This window comes from Dromiciops gliroides, chromosome X (assembly GCF_019393635.1).
Source record: "Dromiciops gliroides isolate mDroGli1 chromosome X, mDroGli1.pri, whole genome shotgun sequence".
Classification (NCBI taxonomy): domain Eukaryota; kingdom Metazoa; phylum Chordata; class Mammalia; order Microbiotheria; family Microbiotheriidae; genus Dromiciops; species Dromiciops gliroides.
In genome coordinates, this window is record NC_057867.1 from 10,701,154 (window position 1) to 10,724,931 (window position 23,778).

At 44.9% G+C, this 23,778-nt stretch overlaps 2 protein-coding genes across 2 annotated transcripts; one reads left to right on the forward strand and one right to left on the reverse strand.

Moving 5' to 3' along the window:
- Window positions 1-4,949: 4,949 nt before the first annotated feature.
- Window positions 4,950-7,793, forward strand: TIMM8A (translocase of inner mitochondrial membrane 8A). The gene is made up of 2 exons (XM_043974965.1): window positions 4,950-5,170; window positions 6,766-7,793. The coding sequence occupies exons 1-2, from the start codon at window positions 5,045-5,047 to the stop codon at window positions 6,925-6,927; spliced, it is 288 nt and encodes a 95-aa protein (XP_043830900.1). The 5' UTR covers window positions 4,950-5,044; the 3' UTR covers window positions 6,928-7,793.
- A 2,422-nt stretch (window positions 7,794-10,215) lies between these two features.
- LOC122734196 (magnesium transporter NIPA2-like) lies at window positions 10,216-23,750 on the reverse strand. The gene is made up of 6 exons (XM_043974939.1): window positions 23,571-23,750; window positions 21,167-21,320; window positions 20,126-20,182; window positions 18,069-18,159; window positions 17,308-17,468; window positions 10,216-11,910 (listed from the first exon to the last, which is right to left on the reverse strand). The coding sequence occupies exons 2-6, from the start codon at window positions 21,297-21,299 to the stop codon at window positions 11,288-11,290; spliced, it is 1,065 nt and encodes a 354-aa protein (XP_043830874.1). The 5' UTR covers window positions 21,300-21,320; window positions 23,571-23,750; the 3' UTR covers window positions 10,216-11,287.
- Between the last annotated feature and the right edge of the window lie 28 nt (window positions 23,751-23,778).

A 23,778-nucleotide genomic window follows, 5' to 3' on the forward strand; every position in this document is an offset into this window, starting at 1 on the left:
GCCGGTAATGATTTGCCTGTGGTCCTGCTACAAGTAAGTGTAAGCTGCAAGATTCAAACTCAGGTCTTCCTCACTCTGAGGCAGCCACACCACATGTAGGTAAAATAGATACAGAGAAAACAGAAAGCAGCCCCATCTCCTCTGGAAAGCCCTAATGGTGAAACCTACCTCTGCATAATTGAAAGCTATCATTCCTAGTTTCAGTCGAATCTAACAAACATTCATTAAGTCCCTGCTCTTTGCTAAGCACTTTGCTAAATGAGGAGACAAAATGAAAAAAAGTCCCTGCTCTCAAGTAGCTTCCATTCTATTGAGCTCAACACCCTAGAAAATTTCTGCTGTGTTTATGAAACTATGGGATCAGCCTCCCTCTTGATCCCTTGAAGAGCCCAGGCTGACCTGATTCATTCAGCAAGCAGGACCTAGAGGCTAGTTGATAGTCAAAGGTCCCCAGAAAGTCTGACTCCCCCAAAGCTGAACAATTCAGGGTAGGTACATGTGCCTGTCTCAGCATTACTGGTTTGGGGTTTTTTGTTGTTTTTTTGGGGGGGGCAATGAGGATTAAGTGACTTGCCCAGGGTCACACAGCTAGTAAGGGTCAAGTGTCTGAGGATGGATTTGAACTCAGGTCCTCTTGAATCCAGGGCCAGTGCTTTATCCACTGCTCCACCAAGCTGCCCCAGCATTACTGTTTTTTTCAACCTTAATAGGAATGCCTATGATCAGGGAATTAAGACTTAAGATTCCTAGAGTATGGATCCTTAGAGGAGAGAAATGTTTACCATCCATTGGATCATCGATTCAGAGCTGGACTGGACCTTAGAGGCCAATGAATCTAATCTTTAAATTTTACAAATGAGGAAACTGAGGCACAGAGACCAAGAAGATTGCCTAGGCTTGGTTGACCAGCATTCTAGCATGTACTTAGGGGGCAGGCACTGTGCTAAGCAATGGGGGGCAAAATGGAGAGGCAAAAACACTGTCCAGACTCCACCTTTAAGGAGATACCATTCTAATGGGGGACATGACATACCACTAACTATGCACATGTAAGATATATGCAAGAGAAATAGAAGGTAACAGGATTTGAATTCAGATCTTCATAACTTTGAGTCTAGGATCCTATCCACTAACCCATGAAGCCTCTTAGCCATCTTTTTTTTTTTTATCTGACTCCTAATCACAATCTGAAAAGCAGTGAATATTCCTCAGCGTAGTCCACAATAAACACGATATGACTCAGCATCGGAACGTGGCAACCTGGTAGTGTGATCACTGAGAGACATGATTGCCAAGATTGTGGCAACTTGAGAAAACCATGTCCAATCTGTGCCTCTGCTTCTTTTCCTCTCACTAAACCCTCTACAGCCTGGCTTCTGACCTCAGCATTCCACTAAAAGTGCTCTCTCCAAATCATTGCCCAATAGAATTTTGCTTCTTCTCAATCATCCTTTCTGACTTCCTTTGTAGCCCTTGACATGTGATCGATCACACTCTTCTCTTAGGTCCTCTCTTCCCTCTGGGTTTTCATGTCATCATTCTTTCCTGGTTCTCTTTCTTTTCCAGTCTCCTTTGCCGAATCTTCATCTAACTTCAATTCCTGCCCACTACCCACTGGTGTCTCCCAAGGCTCTGTTCTGGTCCCTCTTTTCTCTGTCCTCTTTCACTTGATTGTCTTTTAAAGTCCTTCACAGGGGCTGCTAGGTGGCACAGTGGATAAAGCACCAGCCCTGGAGTCAGGAGGACCTGAGTTCAAATCCGACTTCAGACACTTAACACTTACTAGCTGTGTGACCCTGGGCAAGTCACTTAACCCTCATTGCCCTGCCAAAAAAAAAAAATTAAAAAAATAAAGCCGTTCACAACCTGGCCCCTTCCTCCTTTGCTCATCTTTCTCCCCCTTGCTCCCTCCCCCATACTCTACAAAATAGCTACAATGTCCTACTTGGAGCTCCTGGCATGAAAACTCCCATCTCTGTGCCTTTGCACTAGCTGTTCCCTATGCCTGGAATGCTGTCCCTCCTTGCCTTTGCCTCCTGGCTTCCCCCAAGTCTCAGCTCAAATCTCCCATTCTTCCACCAATATGCCTTCCTTCTGAGATTACCTTCCATTGACATCATATATATTTCTAGTGAAAGCTGCCTCCTACAGGTAGCATAAAGGTGCCATTGTGTGATTCATAAGGAAACTGAAGAGATAGCCCTGGTCTCTTCTCCCCCTCCCCTTCTCCAAGGGAGACTTTAATTCCTACCAGAAGAGGAAGCAGGTGGTTGACCACTGTGCTCTTCTTAGAAAGAGGGGCTACCAGGCTAGAATTATATCTAGCTACTCCCTTAAAAATTGTTAGTCTAGGGATATAGCTTTTAGGTTCAAGCTAAACTTTTTTGGGGGGAGGGGGCAAGGCAATGAGGGTTAAGTGACTTGCCCAGGGTCACACAGCTAGTAAGTGTCAAGTGTCTGAGGCCAGATTTGAACTCAGGTCTTCCTGAATCCAGGGCCAGTGCTTTATCCACTGTGCCATCTAGCTGCCCCCCCCCCACCAAGCTAAACTTCTGGTTGCTATCCATTAACAAGGAAAATAGAAGCCCAGCTTTATATGCAAGACTTTACCCCTTTCCCACCAAATACCAGTTTTTCAATACACATGCATAGTAAATAGCAAAGAAGCCCATGTATCCAATTCGATAGCCAAACAGAAATCAGCTCTAGTTAGTATGCATAGCAGAGTGGATATCAAACAATGCAGAGCGAGAGAGCCCTCCCATTGGGAGCCAGGTAACTCAGTGTGAGATGGACAGACACCAGATCTTACCCAAGGAGAAGTTCCCTGAAGTCTGGAGAATAGCAAGTTGGGGATAGAGACATGATGGATGCTGCTGGCTCCTCTTATGTTATCTTCTTCACAGAGTCTTAGTTTCCCTTCAGCAACCTGAAGTGGAATTGGCATCTTCCATGTTCTCTCAAAGCTGGAAGCCAGAAGTGCCGGAAACTACTAAAGAATCTGAAGAGCCTTGAAGAGCCTGGCAAAGAGCCTCTCCCTCATGCTCTCTCACCAATTCTTTTCTGCCTTTCACACAAGTGCAGAGCAATGATCTCCACCAATGTGGAGAGTCCCATATCAATGGGCTCGGGAACCTGTTACACATTATATCTGTATATTTATTATCTATAATTACATATATCATGTTTATTATTCATGCTTAGTTGCTTGCATGTTGTCTTCCCCATTAGAATGTGAGCTCCCTTCAGGCAGGGGCTATTTTTCCTCTTTGTATTCCCAGCAGTTAGCACAGTGCTTGTTGACTGACTGATAGTTGCTAGGTTCTTTGCCTTGGTCAGACCACATCCTTAGGATTGTGTCCAATTCTGGGTACGGCCTTTTAAGCTGGACAGAGTTCAGAGGAGGGAGACCAGGATGGTGAGTCTGAGTTCACATCGTATGAAGATCATCTGAAGGAACTTGGCGGGCAGTTAGCTGTCTGCAACTATCTGAAGGGTTGTCACAGGGAGGAGGGATTAGATTTGTTCTGCTCGGCCCCTGAGAAAAGCAGGAACAATGTCGGTGGTAAATTTAGACCTGAGGTCAGGAAAAGACTTTCTAAACACTAGAGTCATCCTAAAGTAGGATCACAGTTGGCTGGCTAGCTAGCTCGCTCTTCCAGCCTCATCATTCTGTGATTCTCTAGGATACAATTAAAGCGTGAAGGGCCCTTAGTCCAAGCCCCTAATTTTATTTTATTTTTTTTGCAGGGCAATGAGGGTTAAGTGACTTGCCCAGGCTCACACAGCTAGTAAGTGTCAAGTGTCTGAGGCCAGATTTGAACTCAGGTCCTCTCGAATCCAGGACCGGTGCTTTATCCACTGCGCCACCTAGCTGCCCTCAAGCCCCTCATCTTACAAAAAACTGAGGCCCAGAGAGAGGAAGGACCTTCTTTGCACTTGTACTGGATAATAGACCGACATGGGGCTTAGGGCAGGACAGACATAATTCGGAGTTAAGGGACTGTTAAAGTTTAAACTGGCCAACTAGATATCAGGAGGGACACACCTAAGAAGTCAGGGGGGAAAAGTCCACTAGGCGTGGCTACTACTTGACCAGAGCTAGGAGACAGAAATAACTGCAGAGGTCAGGACTATTATTCCAAAAGAAAATCCCCCTGACTCTCAGGAAGCCCCACCCCACCCCCAAAAGGAACTTTTTCTTGTCAGGTGGTCACCCCATCTATCCTCTATAAAACGGTTTGGCCTTCCACTTCCCTCTCCGTCACTTTTTCCTTTCTTTCTTTCTTTCTTTTTTTTTTGCAGGGCAATGAGGGTTAAGTGACTTGCCCAGGGTCACACAGCTAGTAAGTGTCAAGTGTCTGAGGTTGGATTTGAACTCAGGTCCTCCTGAATCCAGGGCCGGTGCTTTATCCACAGCGCCACCTAGCTGCCCCCCAGCCCAAGCCAACTTTACAGAAAAAGAAACTGAGGCCTTAAGTGGTAGTGAAAGTTCGGGGACCGCCCCCTCGGGCCGACTCCACCCCACCCAGGCACCCAGTCCTAACGCGGGAAGTTTGCAGGTTGGGCGGCGCGGGCCGGGCTCGCTACGGTTTACCGGCCAGCCAGTGGCCCGGGCCACGCGCAGGCGAAACGCGCTCGTGGGCTCACTACAATTTACCGGCCAGCCATTGGCCCAGGCCGCGCACAGGCGCAGCGCGCTCGTGGGCTCGCTACAATTTATCGGCCAGCCATTGGCCCGGGCCGCGCGCAGGCGCAGCGTGGTCGTGGGCACGCTACAATTTGCCGGTCAGCCATTGGCCCAGACCGCGCGCAGGCGCAGCGCGCTCGTGGGCTCGTTCCGGTTTACCGCCCAGCCATTGGCCCGAGCCGCGCGCAGGCGCGATACGACGAGGCAGGGCCGAGGGGAGGGGAGGGGAAAGGGAGGAGGCTGGGCGGTCCCGGAGCCGGTGGGTTCTGCTTCCGTTTCCGCCCTGAAGACACGTGAAGGTCGGTGGGTTGTTGCTGCTGGCGGGCTCGCGGTTGTGCGCGGGGCCAGGTCGGCATGGATTCCTCTTCGTCCGTTGCGGGGCTGGGTTCCGTGGACCCGCAGCTGCAGCATTTCATCGAGGTGGAGACTCAGAAGCAGCGTTTTCAGCAGTTGGTGCACCAAATGACTGAACTGTGCTGGGTGAGAAGCCGGGGGCCTGGAACCCTCCACCCATTCTGGGTCCTGCCCTGCTCTCTGACTGGCCGCGGGGACGCGAGGGGGGAGGGGAAGGGAGAGGGGTGGAAATGGGGGGGAGGGAGGCCCCCATCTCGAACCCTGGATTGGCCCCTCCTTTCTCTGGGGAGCGGGGATCCTCACCCAGCTCCGAGGGGGCTGGATAGGGGCTGCAAAAGGAAACTCGAGCGCCCGAAGGCGCCTCGCTCCCACCCCGCCCAAGCCTCCCCCCTGGCGCACTCGCACCCACCGCTACCCTTAGTGGTAGCGCTCTAAGGAGTGTGATCCGAGCCCGCCTCTGCCCTGGGATCTTCTTTTTTGGAAGCCCAAATCCCATGGAGTCGGAGAACTTTTCCACTTCTGGACTCATCCAGGGTGTCTCCCGATCATACGCAACTTTTTTTCCCTGGGAAAGGAGTGAAGGTAACCCACCAACGGGGGAGGTGGAAGCTTCCATCTCACACCACATACTGGTCTGCCTTCTTTGTTGGGGGAGCAAAGTGTACTAGCCCAAAGGTTAGGTGAAAATTGGCCAGCTTGTGTCACTACCTTTGCTGTTTCCCTAGGCAAAAATTCCATAGAACCAAGAAGTGCTGGGATAGGGTTCTGTTTTAGGATGATGGCTGGGAGGCAAGTGATTTTATGTAGGTCTGTGCTGAAAGTTCTGAGCCCCATGCATTGAACTGCAGGCAGTAATGTGTTTCCAAAGCCCTAAACTCTAGATTTTCAGGCTGTGGCCAGCAGAAAATGCTTCTTGAGATGTTTTGTTTTGTTCTTTTCCTTTTTCTTTGCGGGGCAATGGGGGTTAAGTGACTTGCCCAGGGTTACACAACTAGTAAGTATCATGGGTCTGAGGTTAGATTTGAACTCAGGTCCTCCTGAATCCAGGGCTGGTGCTTTATCCACTTGAGATTAATTCAGAAGCAAGAGAATTTGCTTTGTAAGCCTTGCTACCCCTTTGTCCTTTGCAATGTTCAGTTAGTTCAGAAGCAGTGTGGTGCTATGAACATTGTTGGAACAGAACTGAGTTCAGCAGCAAAAAGGCCAAACTGGGCCAATTTGCATTTTTCAGAATTGTTATATTCTTGTGTATTCAGAGTTGGGTTTCTTGTTCCCTGTCATATATACTTTTTTTATATTTAGGGTTTGGGGTTTTTTTTGTTTGTTTGTTTGTTTGGGTGAGGCAATTGGGGTTAAGTGACTTGCCCAGGGTCACACAGCTAGTAAGTGTCAAGTGTCTGAGGCTGGATTTGAACTCAGGTCCTCCTAACTCCAGGGTGGGTGCTTTATCCACTGTGCCACCTAGCTGCCCCCATATATACTTTTTTTTTTTGCAGGGCAATGGGGTTTAAGTGACTTGCCCAGGGTCACACAGCTAGTAAGTGTCGAGTGTCTGAGGCCAGATTTGAACTCAGGTCCTCCTGAATCCAGGGCCAGTGCTTTATCCCATGTGCCACCTAGCCGCCTCCATATATGATGCTTTTTCTCCTCTGGAATTTGATATATGTAAAACCAGATCTTTTCTTCCTTCTCTTTGTGATCATATATCTTTTCTTGAGCAGGAAAAGTGCATGGACAAGCCTGGGCCCAAGTTGGACAGCCGAGCTGAAACCTGTTTCGTGAACTGCGTGGAGCGATTTATTGACACGAGCCAGTTCATCCTGAATCGATTGGAGCAGACACAGAAGTCGAGACCAGCCTTCTCAGAAAGCTTGTCTGACTGATCTCAGCGCAACTCTCTCTGTTCCATTTTCTAAAGAACTTTATAGTTCAAGAAAAGAAGAACTGTGATGGTTGTGAAAGAAAAAGCTGTGGAGGGATTGACTTACATCTTTTATCCCAGCCTGTGGGATGTTCTGTCATTTGAATGAGCAAAGAACAGTTTTGTGAGTTTGGGAGTTGTGTTGTGTTTTGTTTAAAAATGCCAGTTTTGTGAAAATTTTGGACAGTTGAATGGAAGACTACTAGATACACTTAAACTGTATACCAGGCTATGTTCTTAATGTTCCATTGGCTTCTTTATAGGTGTTCAAACTGGGACCATATAGGTAGACTCCCTCGTCTGTACCTGTTACTTTTAAACCTGTGGGAGGGTGGGGTTAAGATAACACATCTTTGTGTCTAACAGCAGGAGGGGAGAAGCCATTTGGTACTGCAGTTTCAGGCCTCCTTATCCATTTTGGGCAGATCTGTAACACAATGCCCGGGACTGTACACCTCACTTCCAATGGTATCCATCTTCCTCCTTTACTGTGACTTATTTTAAATACCTATATACAATAGGTCTCAGTAGACAATGCTGAGAGGCTAGAGGCCTTTGGATCCAGAGAAATCTAGTTTAATGATCTAGTGAACGTAACTTTTGCCTCCCTCTTGGCAGTCTCAAAATGAGAATAATTTGCCCTGAGTTTCAGGGTATTAAGTAATGAAAGATGTGCCTGAATCTATTGTAAAGGTTTAAACCAGCCGCCACCCCAGCTAGCCATAGTTTCAGGTAGAGGGGCATACTTCATGTATTGATTCATTGTTCCATTTATTGCAAATCTTCTGATTACTGAAATAAAAACCTTTGCCTCAGGTTGACATGGTATTGGAAAACCTTTTCTTTCCTCGGTTCTCACCACTCAACACCCACGTACTTGTTTTTTGTAGTACTTGAGGGTCTACAAAACACTTTGCTCACACTTCCCCGGATAACTTACAGGTTAGTTGTAGGCACTTACTCTCACTCCTGTTTGACTGATGAGACAACTCAGAGAAATCCTGAGCAAGCCAGAGATCCCAATTGGCAGAGCTGGGGTGTCAAGGCCTCGTCCTTTACCTCCAGTGCCAGTGCCAATGCTATTTTAAGCACATCACTACCTCTACTAGCTAGATGTCTTGGCTGTTAAAACTTGGACATGGGCTGGTGCCAGGACTTCCAAGTTGTCACTCAATAAGGATTTGCTGAGTGACTATTCTAGGTAAGGCACAATTCCAGGAAGAACCCCCAACTTGTGGTGTTTCCCCAAGATAATCAAGTTTCTTAGCAGAACAGTGATGACTACCAGCCACACTCTTCCCTAGAGAGATCTCGAGCAAGAGGCCACTGGAAAGGCTTTGCATGTTTAGCTGTTTGTCCCCAACTACTTACTAGAGGGGAGCCAGTAGTATAATGGGAAGAATGGGATTTGGAATCAGGGTCCTTCCTAGCTCTCCTTCATAGAACCTGGGAGACCTTGGGCAGGTCAATCTTGATGGGTCTCAGCTTTCTCAGGTGTGGGTTGGGATTAGATTCAATGATCTTAAAGGTTCCTTTCAAATTTGGAGGCATTGCTGGGGGGTGGGGGGGTGGGGGAGAAATTGCACCCCTCCCTGTATTCAAACTTCCCTAGCTGGTAGACAAAATATGAAAATAATTTTACTTGGAAAATGACTTCCAATTATTTAGAAAGCAAATAGTATGCAAATGCTGGGAGTGGTTAAAAGCAGGTTGGATATTAATCAAGGATTTGGAGAAGTAAGTTGAGCCATGCCAATTTTATTTGAAGTGACATGACTAGCCTGGTCCCATTATCAAACCCCAGAGTAGCCAGACCACCCAAGCCGTTCCAAGTGGAATAATGGGACAAACTGCCCAGAGGCAGCCTCTATTCCCAACATGGCCTTGAATCCTCCCTGCTTAGTTTCTCATGTTCTATATAGTGATTTGTGGACACAGTGAGGTTGCCGAATAATTGCTTGTTTTTATATGCCTGCTCCATATTTACTGCTTCACAATAACAACAAAAATAAAGGGAGCCTTATTATGTAAATTTAAAGTTAGTTTATGACCCCAAACCAGTAGATCACTAAGTTTTCTTTCCCCTAGAGAAATGTTCAGTCACGTTAGACTCTCTGTGACCCCATTTGAGGTTTTCTTGGCAGAGATGCTGGAGTGATTTGTCATTTCCTCCTCCAGGTCATTGTACAGATGAGGAAACTGAGGCAAACAAGGTTAACTGACTTGACCAAGGTCACTCCGCTGGTGTCTGAGGCTGGATTTGTATTCAGGAAGAGTATTCCTGACTCCAGGCCCTCACCGCCACTCTATCCACTTTCAGCCCTTCTAGAGAAGGGGGATTGCCAAAGGAACAAGTGCATCTGCACTGCCCCTTAGTGTTTTTGTGACCCTGGACTGCCTCATCTGTAAAATGAAGGAACTGGACTAGCTCTCCTATGATCTCACTCCTATGATCTACAACCCATTCTTTTTTTTTTTTTGCGGGGCTATGGGGGTTAAGTGACTTGCCCAGGGTCACACAGCTAGTAAGTGTCAAGTGTCTGAGACCAGATTTGAACTCAGGTCCTCCTGAATCCAGGGCCACTGCTTTATCTACTGCGTCATCTAGCCGTCCCAACCCATTCTTTTTTTTTTTAGTGAGGCAATTGGGGTTAAGTGACTTGCCCACGGTCACACAGCTAGAAAGTGTTAAGTGTCTGAGGCCAGATTTGAACTCAGGTACTCCTGACTCCAGGGCCAGTGCTCTATCCACTGCGCCACCTAGCTGCCCCCGCCCCAACCCATTCTTGACAGTCAAATAGAAAAATTCTAGATTCTTTCAGCCACACAATAATTTACATTATATCCTTGGCACGGATCATGGATTAACAAATAGTTGTTGAATATAGATGATGAAGCAGCTGGCTTAGTAGAGAGGGCCGGCCTCAGCTCTTACACGTTATACTGGTTATGTGATGTGACCCTGGACAAGCCAGTTCATTTTGGTCTCCCCCAGGCAACTCTCCAAAACTAAGGTACAGATGAAACTGTATGTCCTTAATGGGTGAAAAAGAGATGGTTCGATGACCTTTTTTGTACTTCTATTGAAGCAATCTATAACTAGCTAGAGGAAATTAAGCTCAAAGTTGCAGGAGTACACACTTCTATTTCAATTTTCCCCCTCACTGGAATTAGAATTTCCTTTTGGAACTGGAATTGGAAAGTTATTCCTGGAAGAAAGAACAATAACAGAAATACTTATATTGCTCATCAAGAATCAACATTTATTAACCATCAAGTATGGATACAAAAATAAAAACCAGAGTGTCTCCTACCCTCAAGGAGCTTACATTCTAGTGACTGGTTATTTCTTTCAAACATACAATGAACCTCCTATAAATTCAGTACATGCAGGCAAGAGCACTCCAAACTCCAAGATGATCTGCAGACGGGAAGTATAATACCTATAACTGCTGTTTGTCCATCATGTGGAGGCTGCCACTAAATTTTGGAAGTCTTCAGGGAAATGGTGAGGGACAAAGCAACTCTTTGCTCCAAGCGAAGCCAAAAAGGTGCAAGGAGCCATTTAAGCTGCTTCTCTCTTTGGACTTGCACACATTACATTTTAAGTGACTCTGAATGTACTTTAATAAGCAGGCAGACCCAGCTCTCTCAGTGTAAAAGGACTGGAACAGGCATTCTGGGTAGCTAAAGAAATAAGCTTTGCTCTCCAGGACTTCAGGCACTAGAGCTCTGGGAAGAAAGGGAGGGGGTAGTGTTAATAATCTTTGGAATGTGGTTGTTAGAATTGAATCTTCTCACCAGGCAGGTGGTCGCAGCCAGCAGTTATTAGTAATTATACTCAAGTCCTTGATACAAACTTCAGAATCGTCAGGATTCAGTTAGCACTAAAAGTAACACAAAAACACCTTTAAAAACATTAAAAAAACCCCACAAAACTAATGTTCACTAAACACTTAAAACATTTGAATTCTCAAACTGTACAAATATGTCAGACTAGCATCTTTTAGGTTTCTGTATGAACAAGTGATGAGGGATAGATGGTTCTTTTCACAAACACTTCACTGGTATATAGATATACATTCACATAGACATCTAGCACCATGTATTACAAGAACTCAGCATATTATGCAAGTGAAGTAAATGAGACTTGAGTAACAACAGGGCAGTTGGGAAGGTTCTGCTGTTCCACTGTTTACTAGTTAGGGATTAATTTGCTCCTCTCCACCATGTAATCTGATTTGCTCTGGCTGGATGTCAGAGGCCAGGGGAGATCTTAAGCAAAAGTACAAAGGTCACCTGACCCAACAGAAACAGATTATTCACAGATTTTCAACCCTTCCAACCTCAATGTTCTGGAACTCTTTGTTAGGGGTATCTCCATCTAAGAGAGGCTGATTTTGCCTTTCGTTTTCCCTCCAGGGAGGAGCATGAGAATTGCCCGAACTTGACCTTGGAGAAAAATATATTAGGTCAGGAGAAAAAGGGATGTCGCGAAAGGCATGAAGAAGGAAAATGCCAAAAACTATGGTTAGGAAACCACTGATTGTGCCAATGATACTGTCTAGGACCATATATTGCCATTCCTTAAAGAGAATGGCAGAGCAGGTCATGACAGCTGTGGTAAAAAGGACATAATAGATGGGAGTAACTATGGAGGTATTGAAAATGTCCAAAGCCCGGTTCAGATAGTTGATCTGAATGCTTATGCAGATCACCAGACAAAACAACAGCACCCAACCAAGGGGTTCCTTCAGGACAGGCTTCCCGGAAAATAGCTCCTTCAAGGAGATGCCCAAACCTTTGACGCAGGACACAGAAAGGGAACCAATCGAGGAGCAGATAAGAATGTACACCAGGACGTTACTATGGCCATATCGAGGTCCTACCACAAAGATGAGGGCAATGGAACTGGCCAGTACACATATGGCAAAGCCAATGAATCCTGAGAGAAAAGAGAATTCAATTAATAAATTAATAAAATTAATAAAAATCTGAAACACATTACGATACAGACATTTTTGGTTTAGACATCATTCAGTCATTTCTGTTGTGTCTGACAGGCATAGGAAATGCCAAATTATTAAAATACATACACTTCAGCAAGATGCACAATGAATCAATTTGTCGGTCCTTTAATCATATTAACCAGTAAGGTTTTAGATCTAAAATTTTTCATTATATCTGTCCCCATCAAAAAAGGTCTGATGTGAAGAGACAGTTTCTGCATCAGAGATACCCATCAGGAAACAACCTGGTGGGGAGGCCACGTCAGATCAGGGTGTAGGCACATGAGTAAGGAATTCATTGTGGATGAAATGGATTTTGAGCTATCGAATTAATACCTACTCCAACTGGAAGTACTGCTCCTCCTATGGGGCTATAATAGGGTGCCTAAAGCATTAGAAAAAAGTTAGAAATCACATGAATTTAATATGAAATTATATTAAACCCAAGTAATTATGTGAAATGTACCGTGAACTCTTAAGAATGTGATAAAATAATGGAAAAATACAGGTACGATATGTTTGTCTAATCCTCCACAGAAGAGAAAAAAAGCTGGGGGGCGGGGAGGGGAAAGGAGAGAGTGTTGTCCTTGTGCTATACACATAGTAGTAGGTGCTTCGTTGAGAACCAGTAAATAAAAACTAACCCAAGGTTTCAATGTCCAATGACGAGGAAGTAGAACTATCAACAGAAACCAGGTTAGGCTAGAGGGCAAATTTAAGTGGGGAGGTAATGAGTTCAGTTTGGTACACCCAGAATGAGATGTCCACAAGCCCTGGATCTGTGTCAAACAGCTCAGGGCTATTTAACGTTGTTTAGCCAATGACTTGGATAAAGGCATAGATGGTATGCGTATCCGCTTGCAGATGGTACAAACCTAGAAAGGATGACAGCATTAGGACCTCAACAGGCTAGACCACTGGGTCAAATTTAATAAGATGGTATTTCTTAGGAGAGATAGGGTGTGTTTAAAAGTCTAGCTTATTGGGGCAGCTAGATGGCGCAGTGGATAGAGCACCGGCCCTGGATTCAGGAGTAACTGAGTTCAAATCCAGCCTCAGACACTTAACACTTACTAGCTGTGTGACCCTGGGCAAGTCACTTAACCCCAATTGCCCCGCAAAAAAAAAAAAAAGTCTAGCTTATTTTACTTCCTCTGACCACCTCCCCCCTCCTTTCTAGTTAGTAGGGTAAGTTTATAAAGAGCCAGTTTAAAGTAACAAAAGCAGGAAATAAGATTGCAAAGGGCAACCTAGAAATTGTGTACAAACTCTTCCAAAGATAAAAGGTGCATAATTTACAAATTGTATCATATATTAACCCCAAATCACATCCTGGTAATATGTGCTGAGTCAGGGAAAGTGACTTGGGCTTTGTTGTCAGGTTCTTCTGGATCCTGATATCCAAATCTCAGAGAAATTCCAGACGTTGTAGTAAGTACGTTCAGAAGAACACCAAATGGTGCTGATAACTTTGAGATGATGTGGCTATGTTAATGAACTAACTCCAAAGTGACACAGATAAAAGTCTATACCCCCCAAAAGGCCTCAACCTTGAGACCTCAAATTTCTGCCCCCTGAGCAAATTTCTGCCTCCTCCTCCACCTGGGTCCATGCAGCTGAGAATTCCCAACTCCAATTCACGGTTATTCCATGGACTCTGTACCTCTCTTCCTTGACCCACTCTTCCCATGATACCTGCCTTCCCCTGCCACCTTATCTCTGTGGAAATTTATTTTGATTTGGGGACCCTACCTTTGGGCTGAGATTAGGGCCTTAGGCCCTCAGGGTCTCTTCTGTGTGGGAAGGGCTGGTGCCCCTCCCCCTCCGCTTCAGCTGAACCAAAAAGCCCCATGGGCTGTATGAGACACCAGGTCAGACAGCTGTGGGGAAAAGCCCCCAGCTCCCTCTGCCCTGAGCGGAGCTATCCCAGAGATGCTGGGCTTGTCCAGGTCGGGCTCTGGTGTAGCCTGTGCTGAGGCACGTGATGCTCAAGCGTACCTTCAGCCTCAGCCCCAGCCCCAGCCACAGCCCTGGCTGGTGGATTAACTTGGTCCGTGGGGGCGCAAAGAGCCCCGAGATTTGAGTGGAGAAAAGAAAGATATATATAGACCTGGGAATTAGACTCAGGGGGGGCCGGCGGACAAGATTAAAGGGGACTGACAAGATTAGAAGAACAGAGGAGAGAGGCGGCAAAGGAGGCAGAGGGCAGACTGACAGAGCAGACAGACAGAACAGGAGGCAGCGGAGAGCACAGAAGCAGTCAGCACAAGGTACAGGTTGGAGAAAGCAAAGATTAAGAGAACAGAAGGGCACTGGAGCACTAGGAGAACGGAAGGAGAGGCCGGTGAGAGAGAAACACAGGGGTTCAGCAGTGGCAGTAAGGAGAGGAAAGTTAGAAGCAGGGAGATAGACAAAGTGAAAAGGGCTCAGAGTTAGAAAGGAGCTGAGCAGTGAAAGTGGAACACACCCTAAGGCAAGAGGCGGCTATGGCCCTTATTGTATTAAAAAAGTTCCAGGCCCAGCAGGTGGAAAGAGATGCCTGGAACGCAGTCAGGTTGTACATTTTATTTCCTTGTATTCTTAATTCTAAATTGTATCTCATAAATAAATTCTGCTTTGATTATTTAGTTAAGAGGCTTCTTAATATTTTGCTTATCAATTTGGGAGCAGTGTGGTGGAACTTTATAAATGGCCCATATTAAATTAAATGCAGTCAGATAGTCAGCTAGTCAAAAGTCCCCAGACTAGTCCTCCAGTCAGATTAGCCCCCAAATTAGTCCTAGTCAGTAAAATATTTCTACATCTCCCATTCCCACACTGTCTGCCTCGATCCCTTTTCTTTCTTTCTTTCTTTTTTGTTTTTGTTTTTGCAGGGCAATGGGGGGTAAGTGACTTGCCCAGGGTCACACAGCTAGTAAGTGTCAAGTGTCTAAGGCTGGATTTGAACTCAGGTCCTCCTGAATCCAGGGTCGGTGTTTTATTCACTGCGCCACCTAGCTGCCCCCTGCCTCTATCCCTTTTCACCGACTGTTGCTGTGTTTTCTGTGCCTGTTCCCTGCTCCACCCTCTGTGCCTTATTAAAGTGTGACTGCAGCCTCACTTCCCATGGCATGCCTACCCCATTACATAATTCCATAAATTATCACTTTATGTGGTCTCATACTTGGATTAAGAGAAATCAACTTTGGGGCAGTTAGGTGGCGCAGTGGATAAAGCACCAGCCCTGGATTCAGGCCTCAAACACTTGACACTTACTAGCTGTGTGACCCTGGGCAAGTCACTTAACTCCAATTGCCTCACAAAAAAAAAAAAAAAAGAGAGAGAGAGAAATCAACTTTGCAAGTACAAGATGGCTACTCAACAGTCCCTCTGAAAGAGCCTGGGGCATAGTAGATGACAATCAACCCAATGACTAACTGGGAAATGGCAGCCAAAAAAAGCTAAGGCAACACTGAGGGACATTAAGAGAGACATTGTGTCTGAGATCAGGGAGATAAGCATTCCAGCATCACTTTGCCCTGGTCAGCCTGTGGACACTGTGCTCATTTAGCTGGGGACACTACACTTTAACAAGGACAGTGATTAGGCAGAGAACATCTGGGGAGGGGCACCAGGAAAGTGATAGAAACGGCCAGAGGATGAAGATTAGATGAAAGAATTGGATTCAGGGAAGGGTTGGAAGACCGGATGCCTGGGTATTCTTTTTCAGGTACAGGTTGGACTCAACAGCCTCTGAGATCCATCCCCTCCAGCTCAGATCCTAGAAGGGCAGAGTGAGAGTCAAAGGGGAGCAAAAAGCCAAGGGTACATATGGCTCTGCTTCTGCCATTTCAGGCCTTGGCGGTGTTTTCCTGGCCTACTGGGCCACATCAGCAGTTCTAAAGATGAAAATGGAAAGTCTTCCATGAGGAGGGTCCTAAAGGTCCTAGCTGGGGATCATTCAGTGGTCTCCACAAGCCACTTTTCTTCCTCACAACTAGCTGTCTAGAGGGTAGCTAGGTGGTGCAGTGGATAAAGCACTGGCCCTGAATTCAGAAGGACCTGAGTTCAAATCCAGCCTCGGACACTTGACACTTACCAGCTGTGTGACCCTGGGCAAGTCACTTAACCCTCATTGCCCCACCTCCAAACAAAAAAACAAACAAACAAAACAACTAGCTGTCTATCACTGTCTCTCATTCCCATCCCAAATAATCTGGCTGCCTTCTCTATTCCACTCAACAGCTGGGAAAGTTTACTTCTGACTTTTATTGGGGGAAAAAGAGCTTCTCTCCTCCTCTAAGGATCAAACCAAACCTTCTGGTTATTCTCATGGAAGATAGTGGATCATCAGAGGCGGGGCAGTCACAAAAATGTTGAAAACGACTCATCTGAATAATTATATAGTTTTTTGTTTGTTTGTTTTTTAGTGAGGCAATTGGGGTTAAGTGACTTGCCCAGGGTCACACAGCTAGTAAGTGTTAAGTGTCTGAGGCCGGATTTGAACTCGGATCCTCCTGACTCCAGGGCCGGTGCTCTATCCACTGCACCACCTAGCTGCCCCAATTATATAGTATTAAAAAGAACTCACACGTGATTAATAAAGTCCAGAGTAAACAAAATACACTATCCCTGACAAACAGAGATGGAGATTTCCTCTTATCTCCTATCCTCCAAGACAGCATTTTCCAAGAAGTTGCCATGGAATTTGATTTTCCACCAGATGTATCCAGATTAGTGTAATCAGAAACAGGCAGGTACTGAGAGTCTAGAGCTTCATGAATTAGAAAAACAAAATAGGGGCAGCTAGGTCACACAGTGGATAGAGCACTGGCCCTGGAGTCAGGAGTACCTGAGTTCAAATCTGGCCTCAGACACTTAATACTTACTGGCTGTGTGACCCTGGGCAAGTCACTTAACCCCAATTACCTCACAAAAAAAAAAAGAAAGAAAAAAAATATCAGAAGTAGAAGATGGAAAAGACTGGTTGCCGTGACCAAAGACTTCATCAACTAGTGGCCAAACAACTGATGAGTTGCTGCTCTGTGTTTAGGAAGGCTAGTTCTCGGACAGCAGACATTGTCAGCAGCACCATATTCAAAGCCTTTTTAGCTTAGAACCTATACATACCAGAGCTTGCATAAGTCTAGAGAAAGCACAGCCACCTCCATGCCACAATGAGACATCAGAGCAGGACTGAAGTATCAGATTGGAATAGGGCTGAAGGCTGGGACTGCTCAAACTATCTACCTTCTCCCATCAAGGGAGAATAAAAAGACTCAAATTCTGATCAGAACTTTTGTCATATTAAGGTATTTCAAATCAAAATCATGTTATAATTTCCCATCTAGTACCTGGACTTCTCAGTTTTTCAGCCATCTCTGCCAAGGTGAAGATCGTCTCCTCCTGGGGGGCATGGATCACCATCATTGTTGAGCCCAGAATACTTAGCACACAGCCAATCTTCCCATGAATGTTCAACTTCTCATTCAAGAAGTAAGAGGACAAAATTGAACTGAGGGTAAACATAAAATATGTCAATAAACCCAGGCAGAGATTCCTTTACCAATAACACTGATCTATAAATCAGTAAGTACCATACTGGCCCAGGAAAGGGGAGACTCTGAGTGACAGTGAAAACAACCAGGTTCACAAGAGTTTTCACTATATTACATAAAATTTCAACAGGAGTGAGATAGCTAAGCATTTAACTGGACCAAGCAGATCCTGGGAAGGAAAAAAAGGTGAAAACTGGTGGAAAACACAGGAATATAAATAAAACCCCCAAAATGTGAATACATAAATACTCATTTAAGTTGGGTCAGGTCTGGTGGGCAGGAAGAAAACAATCTGCTGTGTTCAAGAAAAAAGAATTCCCAGCAATAGATTGATAAAGTTCCAAAATGAAACTTTTTACCCAAAATAGATAGTTAAGGGAAAGAAAAGTTTTTTTCTCCTAAGAACTGAAACACTTCCAGTGACTAAACTTTAGTAAAAGAATGCAAGAAAACAAAGAAACTGGGAAATGGAGTCAAATATTTTGAGCAATAATAATACATCATCGCTTCACATTGCTAGGACATGGACTCAAATAAAGCTCCTGAATATTGCTTACCTCACTAACACACTCAGTGCACCCAGGGGTGTTACTAGTGTGGCTGGGGCAAAAGCATACGCAGCAAAATTGGCAGCTTCTCCGACTCCCACTGCAAAGGAGAAGCAACTTTCTTGGTTAGAAAAGTGCACTTCATTGCAAACCAAACTTGGCATGGGTACAGTGTTATCTATAGCAACTACAGGTGGACCACCATCTCTCATCAGATCTTGATGGAGACAGTCCAGGACCCAAGAGCTCTGGGAATAGCAGCACCCTACCAAATCACCAGATGTGCTTCCAGCCCAGCCCCCACAGCCATCATGGAGGGGAGAAATCATTGTGGAGAAGGGGCCCACCTTCCTCATCACCACCAGCAAAAAATGCTGACCAACTGCCACCAACAGGCAGATAGGCATGGGAGCTTTAGGAGTGGCAGCATCTCCTAGACCACTGGTCCTGCCATCGTCTGGGGAAGCCCCGCCAACTGTGACATACAGGGCAGGCGAGCCAGCCTAGATGAAGGAGTCGGGCACCCTGAGGGAAAAACAGGAGGCAGCATGTGCCAGACAAGTGAAACCATCACCACCCTGACCACCATCTCCCCTCAGATCCCACTTGTGAGAACCCAGAACCCAGAACCCTGGGCCCAAGAGCCTTGGGAATAGCATTTCTTCCAGCCCAGTGCCCTTAGCTGTCAACTCCGACGGAGAGGTAGTCTGGCCACTGCTCCAGCAGGTGTTGTACACACACCTAATGAAGTCTTGGAAAACAATGTTCTTATACCAAAGTCCTTGGCCCTGTCCAATGGTTCAATAGCAGAAACCGATATGATTTTTTTTTTTTTTTAGTGAGGCAATTGGTGTTAAGTGACTTGCCCAGGGTCACACAGCTAGTAAGTGTGTTAAGTGTCTGAGGCTGGATTTGAACTCGGGTCCTCCTGAATCCAGGGCTGGTGATCTATCCACTGCGCCATCTAGCTGCCCCACCGATATGATTTTCACAGTTCCCGCTTGTAGTGGGAACCTCCCAAATGCGTTACTCCCTCTCCCCCCCATTAGAATGTGAGCTCCCTGAGAGCATGGACTATCTGCCTTTTCTATCTGTGTCTCCCCAGGGTCAAATGCTTCATTTATTCATTCATTCATCCATCCATCCAGTTCTTAAAGCCAAGGCTACCTAATGCAAAGTCTTGGGCTCTTACATGGGCTTTTTTCATAAATTCTTCTTCCTTGCTGACAGAAATCCTTGAGTAAGAGTGAAATTAGGATCCTGTACCAGTAACTGATTGCTGCCCTGGCAGACTGGGAATATAATCCCAGTAAACAAGGGTTGAGTGTTACACCCTAATTTGTACTGTACTAAGTATCAATAAATGTGGACTGTGTGAATTAAATGTTAAATAAGTTGAGCAGAGCTAACAGGAGGTGATGAGCATCTCATTTTGCTATGATTATGAGACCACTCTATTCCAGCAAAAGCCTGAGTAGTCAGGATTGTCATTCAAGGCCCCTGGGCACCTCCAAGTGCTAGACACGAGGGCAATCCTCGTCTTATAGTCTCTTGAATGTCACCCTGGTTTGTTCAGCTCTCCTAGGAAGTCATCTGTGAGAAGTGAGTAAGCCAAGGCCCCAGAAGCCATGTCGTCACTGCTGTTAATTTGTCTACCTGGAAAATGGACAAAGAGCTAGGATAGAAGGTAGAAAGATCTAAAAGAGCTTTTGCTTAAGGGAAGGGGGAGTGAATATGGGTCACCCATGTGACCATGTGTGAGTATACTTACATATTTTAGTGTTCAGGATGTAGGAAAAGAAACATTCATTTGGGAGCAAAAGAGAAAATCGTGAGAGCTTGTTGATCCATACCAAACCAGGTTATAATCAATGTGATCAAAAATCTGCTATACATATTTATGTATATCTTTGCCAAAATACCACTGGGTGACTAGAACTACAAAAGAAAAAACTCTTTTACATGTTTAGTGCAGAATGGTCATCTCTCCAGCTTATTCTAAAATAAGCTTATTTCACTATTTGTCATTCAGGCTGTAATTTCATAAACAAACCAAAAAAACTTACTGGATATTAGTCCAGCCCACCAGAGCCACTCCTTTAGGTATGCATGGCCCCCATGACCTAGAAGAAGAAGAGAAGTTACAAATCTACCAGGTCTAAAGGACGGGAATAAAGGAGAGCAACAGTATAACTAGAACATTTTTCTCTGGATAAAAAGACTTTTCCCTCTCCTCCTGCTCTGCTATAATTTGGAAGGACCTTGGATTCTTCCTGCCAACTTCCTAAAGGTTTCTCTTTTTCTTTCCCTTTTTTATCACCCAAAAGATTGAGCATTTTGACCAGAACTTGTGAATCCCCAACACAGAAGATTCATCACAGCACCCAGCTCCTTTCAATATATCCAAGGAAGGGAAACTCTGCCCCTGATGGTGGGCTTTGGGTTTGGGCACAGCACATACCAGTGGGCGATAGATGAGACAAATAAAGCCCAATTCTGGTCTATACTGTGCAACTTCTAACTATGAACTCCAAACAAAAGACTGAATGGAACAAGGTTTTAAAAATCTGAACCCAACAACTGCTCTCCTTAGATGGCTTATTATTTTGGGGGAGGGAGGGGCAATGAGGGTTAAGTGACTTGCCCAGGGTCACACAGCTAGTAAGTGTCAAGTGTCTGAGACTGGATTTGAACTCAGGTCCTCCTGAATCCAGGGCCGGTGTTTTATTCACCGTGCCACCGTGCCACCTCGCTGCCCCCTAAATGGCTTATTCTTGCAGATTTACTGAGTAACTTATATATCTTCTGCCTAGCACCTTCAAAATCTCAGGTCATCTTCAAACCAGAAAGTACATTCAATTCTCAGTTGTCCTCGCTCTCCTCCATGATCATGGATAATGATAAATCAAATTCAGAGACAATCCTAAAAACTCTCTCAGAACCAATTTCAACCTTTTCTAAGAGTCAATTAGCAAGTATGCTAATAGCAATATCTAGAGATTCCCATTTAGCCTCCTTTCCATATTAACACCACCTATCTTTTCAGGTAAGAAGCAAGAGGAAAGAAAAATTCTGACAAACCAATCCAAGAATAGAGTCTGCTATACCTGCTCTCACAGAGCCTCTGCTAGCAATCTTAAGAAGTCCTTTCTTCTTCAGAATGAAGCTTGTACCAATGAAAATGCTGGAGCTGAGAGCCAAGCTCAGACCAATATAGAAGTTATTGTGCCCAGCAGCCATTGTCTCTGGCCAGCACTGGTCCTGTTGGGATTTTAAAAAAGTAAATTTGAGGACACTTGCCCTTTGATTAAGTTCAATAAATAGCTACACTGTGGATTCATGAAGATCAGATGCCAAAGATTACTTCTTCTGAGGACAGCACTAAGTGGTCAAATTGACTGGCTAGAGGTCTTCACAACTTATTAAGAAGGTTGATCAAATTGAGCAATTTTATTTTTCAGTATTTTTGTGTAATTTTCTTTTTCCCTGTGCCCATTTGATTTGTATTAAGACAATTAAAATGCTTCAACTTTACTCCTTGCTCTGGTGTATATTGCCTCATTATTTCATCCCTGGTATCCTAGACAGGTGGTAGGCTTTTTCCTTGAAGCTGCTGAAATGTTTGGGCTTGACTAAGCAGCTTGAGAGAATTTACCTGCTCTAGGTGTGTTTTTAAAGTTGATTTTTCAAAGACAGGCAAGCTATTGCACTGTTCTCCTCCTCCAAGAGAATTTGTTAACTAAGGCACTGACTAGGCAATTTAAATATAAAATTGCCACACACGTGTTGTCTGCTTGTTACCATGAAACAGATTGAGATTTTCAAGGCAAAAAAAGGCCCAGAGGACCTTATTTGAGGGGCAGCAGGAGCACCATATTAAAGAATGCCGAAGAGATGCTGCATGTACTTAACATGCACATACGTCTACGTGCATACATAGATGGATATCTATAAATCAGTCCTGCTTGTAGAATTAGCTTTTGGAATTCAGAATAACTCCAGTGATATGCTCAGCACCCTATAATTCTCCTCCAGTTTACAAAACAAATCCTGTGTGCCAGTGTTTTTAAAATGGCTGTCTTGCAATTGTTCCAATCTTCCAATTTTAAATTTTAGTATCTTTATTGCTACTAATTTCTATTCCCAGTCCAATTCAACCTGTCCCAGTCTCCTAAATCCCTTCTCCTCTCAATTTCTCTGATCTTAGATTCACCCCTATGTTCAGATTTATAGATTCTTTCACCCATTTTCTCACCTATATTAATTCAGCTCATTCCTCAAATTCCAATTTTGCTGTAAATAATTTCTTTCTCTGGTTTTTCTACAGCACGCATCCTTTTTATCATTCCCCATAGGCTTGCACAATGCATTTTGTTGGGGTGAAAATCCAGGAAATTTTTTAAAAAGTAAACATTTATTGAATACAAAATCATAGACTTTTTCCTCCACCAGACTGCAAATATCCCAAATGTAACTAAAATTAATTTTTAAAATTGAAAAACAAAATTTTAGTTGCAAAATTATAAAGAACAAGCATTCCTCCAAAGAAGAAATATGAGAAGATACCCCACTCCTTTGCAGAAATGGGAAGTCCACAAATTTTGTACGTTGCCCATATTTTCAAGCTTTTTTGATGTATTGACCAGTTATGCTGATTACTTCCTCTTTTTCTTTTTTTTTGTTTTAATAATACTATTTATTATATGAGATGGTTCCCTGGGAGGGTTAATGGGGTAAATTATGGTGATACACAAAACAAACGTAAAACCAAGAAAAATTTCCATTGATTAAACTTTACTCTAAAAATACAAATTAAAAAAAAATAAAACACCCACCCCCTTACATTTTCTTTAGCTTTATTACCCACTCCTATGTTAGCTATGATGTTCTCTCATCATTTCCTGCCTTTATGTTTTAGTTTCCCAACTGGATTGCACGGATGGCTCTCATCTTTGCATCCAAAAAAATGGTACTTAAGACATCGAAACCAACCCTTAGCTCATCTGGTGGGAAAGCATTTTGTTTCCAAGATGGGAAGATGCCTGTTCTGGGAGGTGTGAAACTGAGTCCTGGGGGAAGACTAGCATCTTCCCACAATTTTTTTTTTTTAAGGCCAGGTGATCCTTTTAAGATAAGGATCTTTGGGGGAGATGAAGTGCTGTGCTTCTACCCAACCCAATTCTGACCCTCTCGGGGGAGACTGCTGGAACATTAAAGCAGGGCCCAGTAGAGGAAGGGCAGCTTATGAATTTTTTTCCCCGTAATTTAAAAAAAAATTTTTTTTTCTAAACATCCCTCCCCAATGAGTCATCCCTGGTAACATAGAATTTTTTAAAATGAGGAGGGAAATTAAAAAAAAATGTTAATGAAGAGAGGGAAAGCTGTTGGGGATGCTTAAAGAGGGCAGGGCCCTTGCTGGGATCACTTCCGGTCCCACTCAGCTGCCCACATCTGGCATCCTCCTATCTCCACCCCCCCCACCCTCCACTGCCCCCGTGCCGCCGCCCCTACCTTTCTCCTAAAGCCGAGCGCGTGCTCCCCAAGCCCTGACCTCGCCTCGCCCACACGACGAGGGAGGGAGGGAAGGGAGGGAGCCAGAGACGGAAGGAGGGAGGGAGGCCCGCGAACCGCCCTCCTGCTGCACCTGCGAAAATCCCGCCTTCCCGCAGCCTCCCCGCCCCCGCCCCACTTCCGCTGCCTCGCTCCGAGCGGCCCTCCA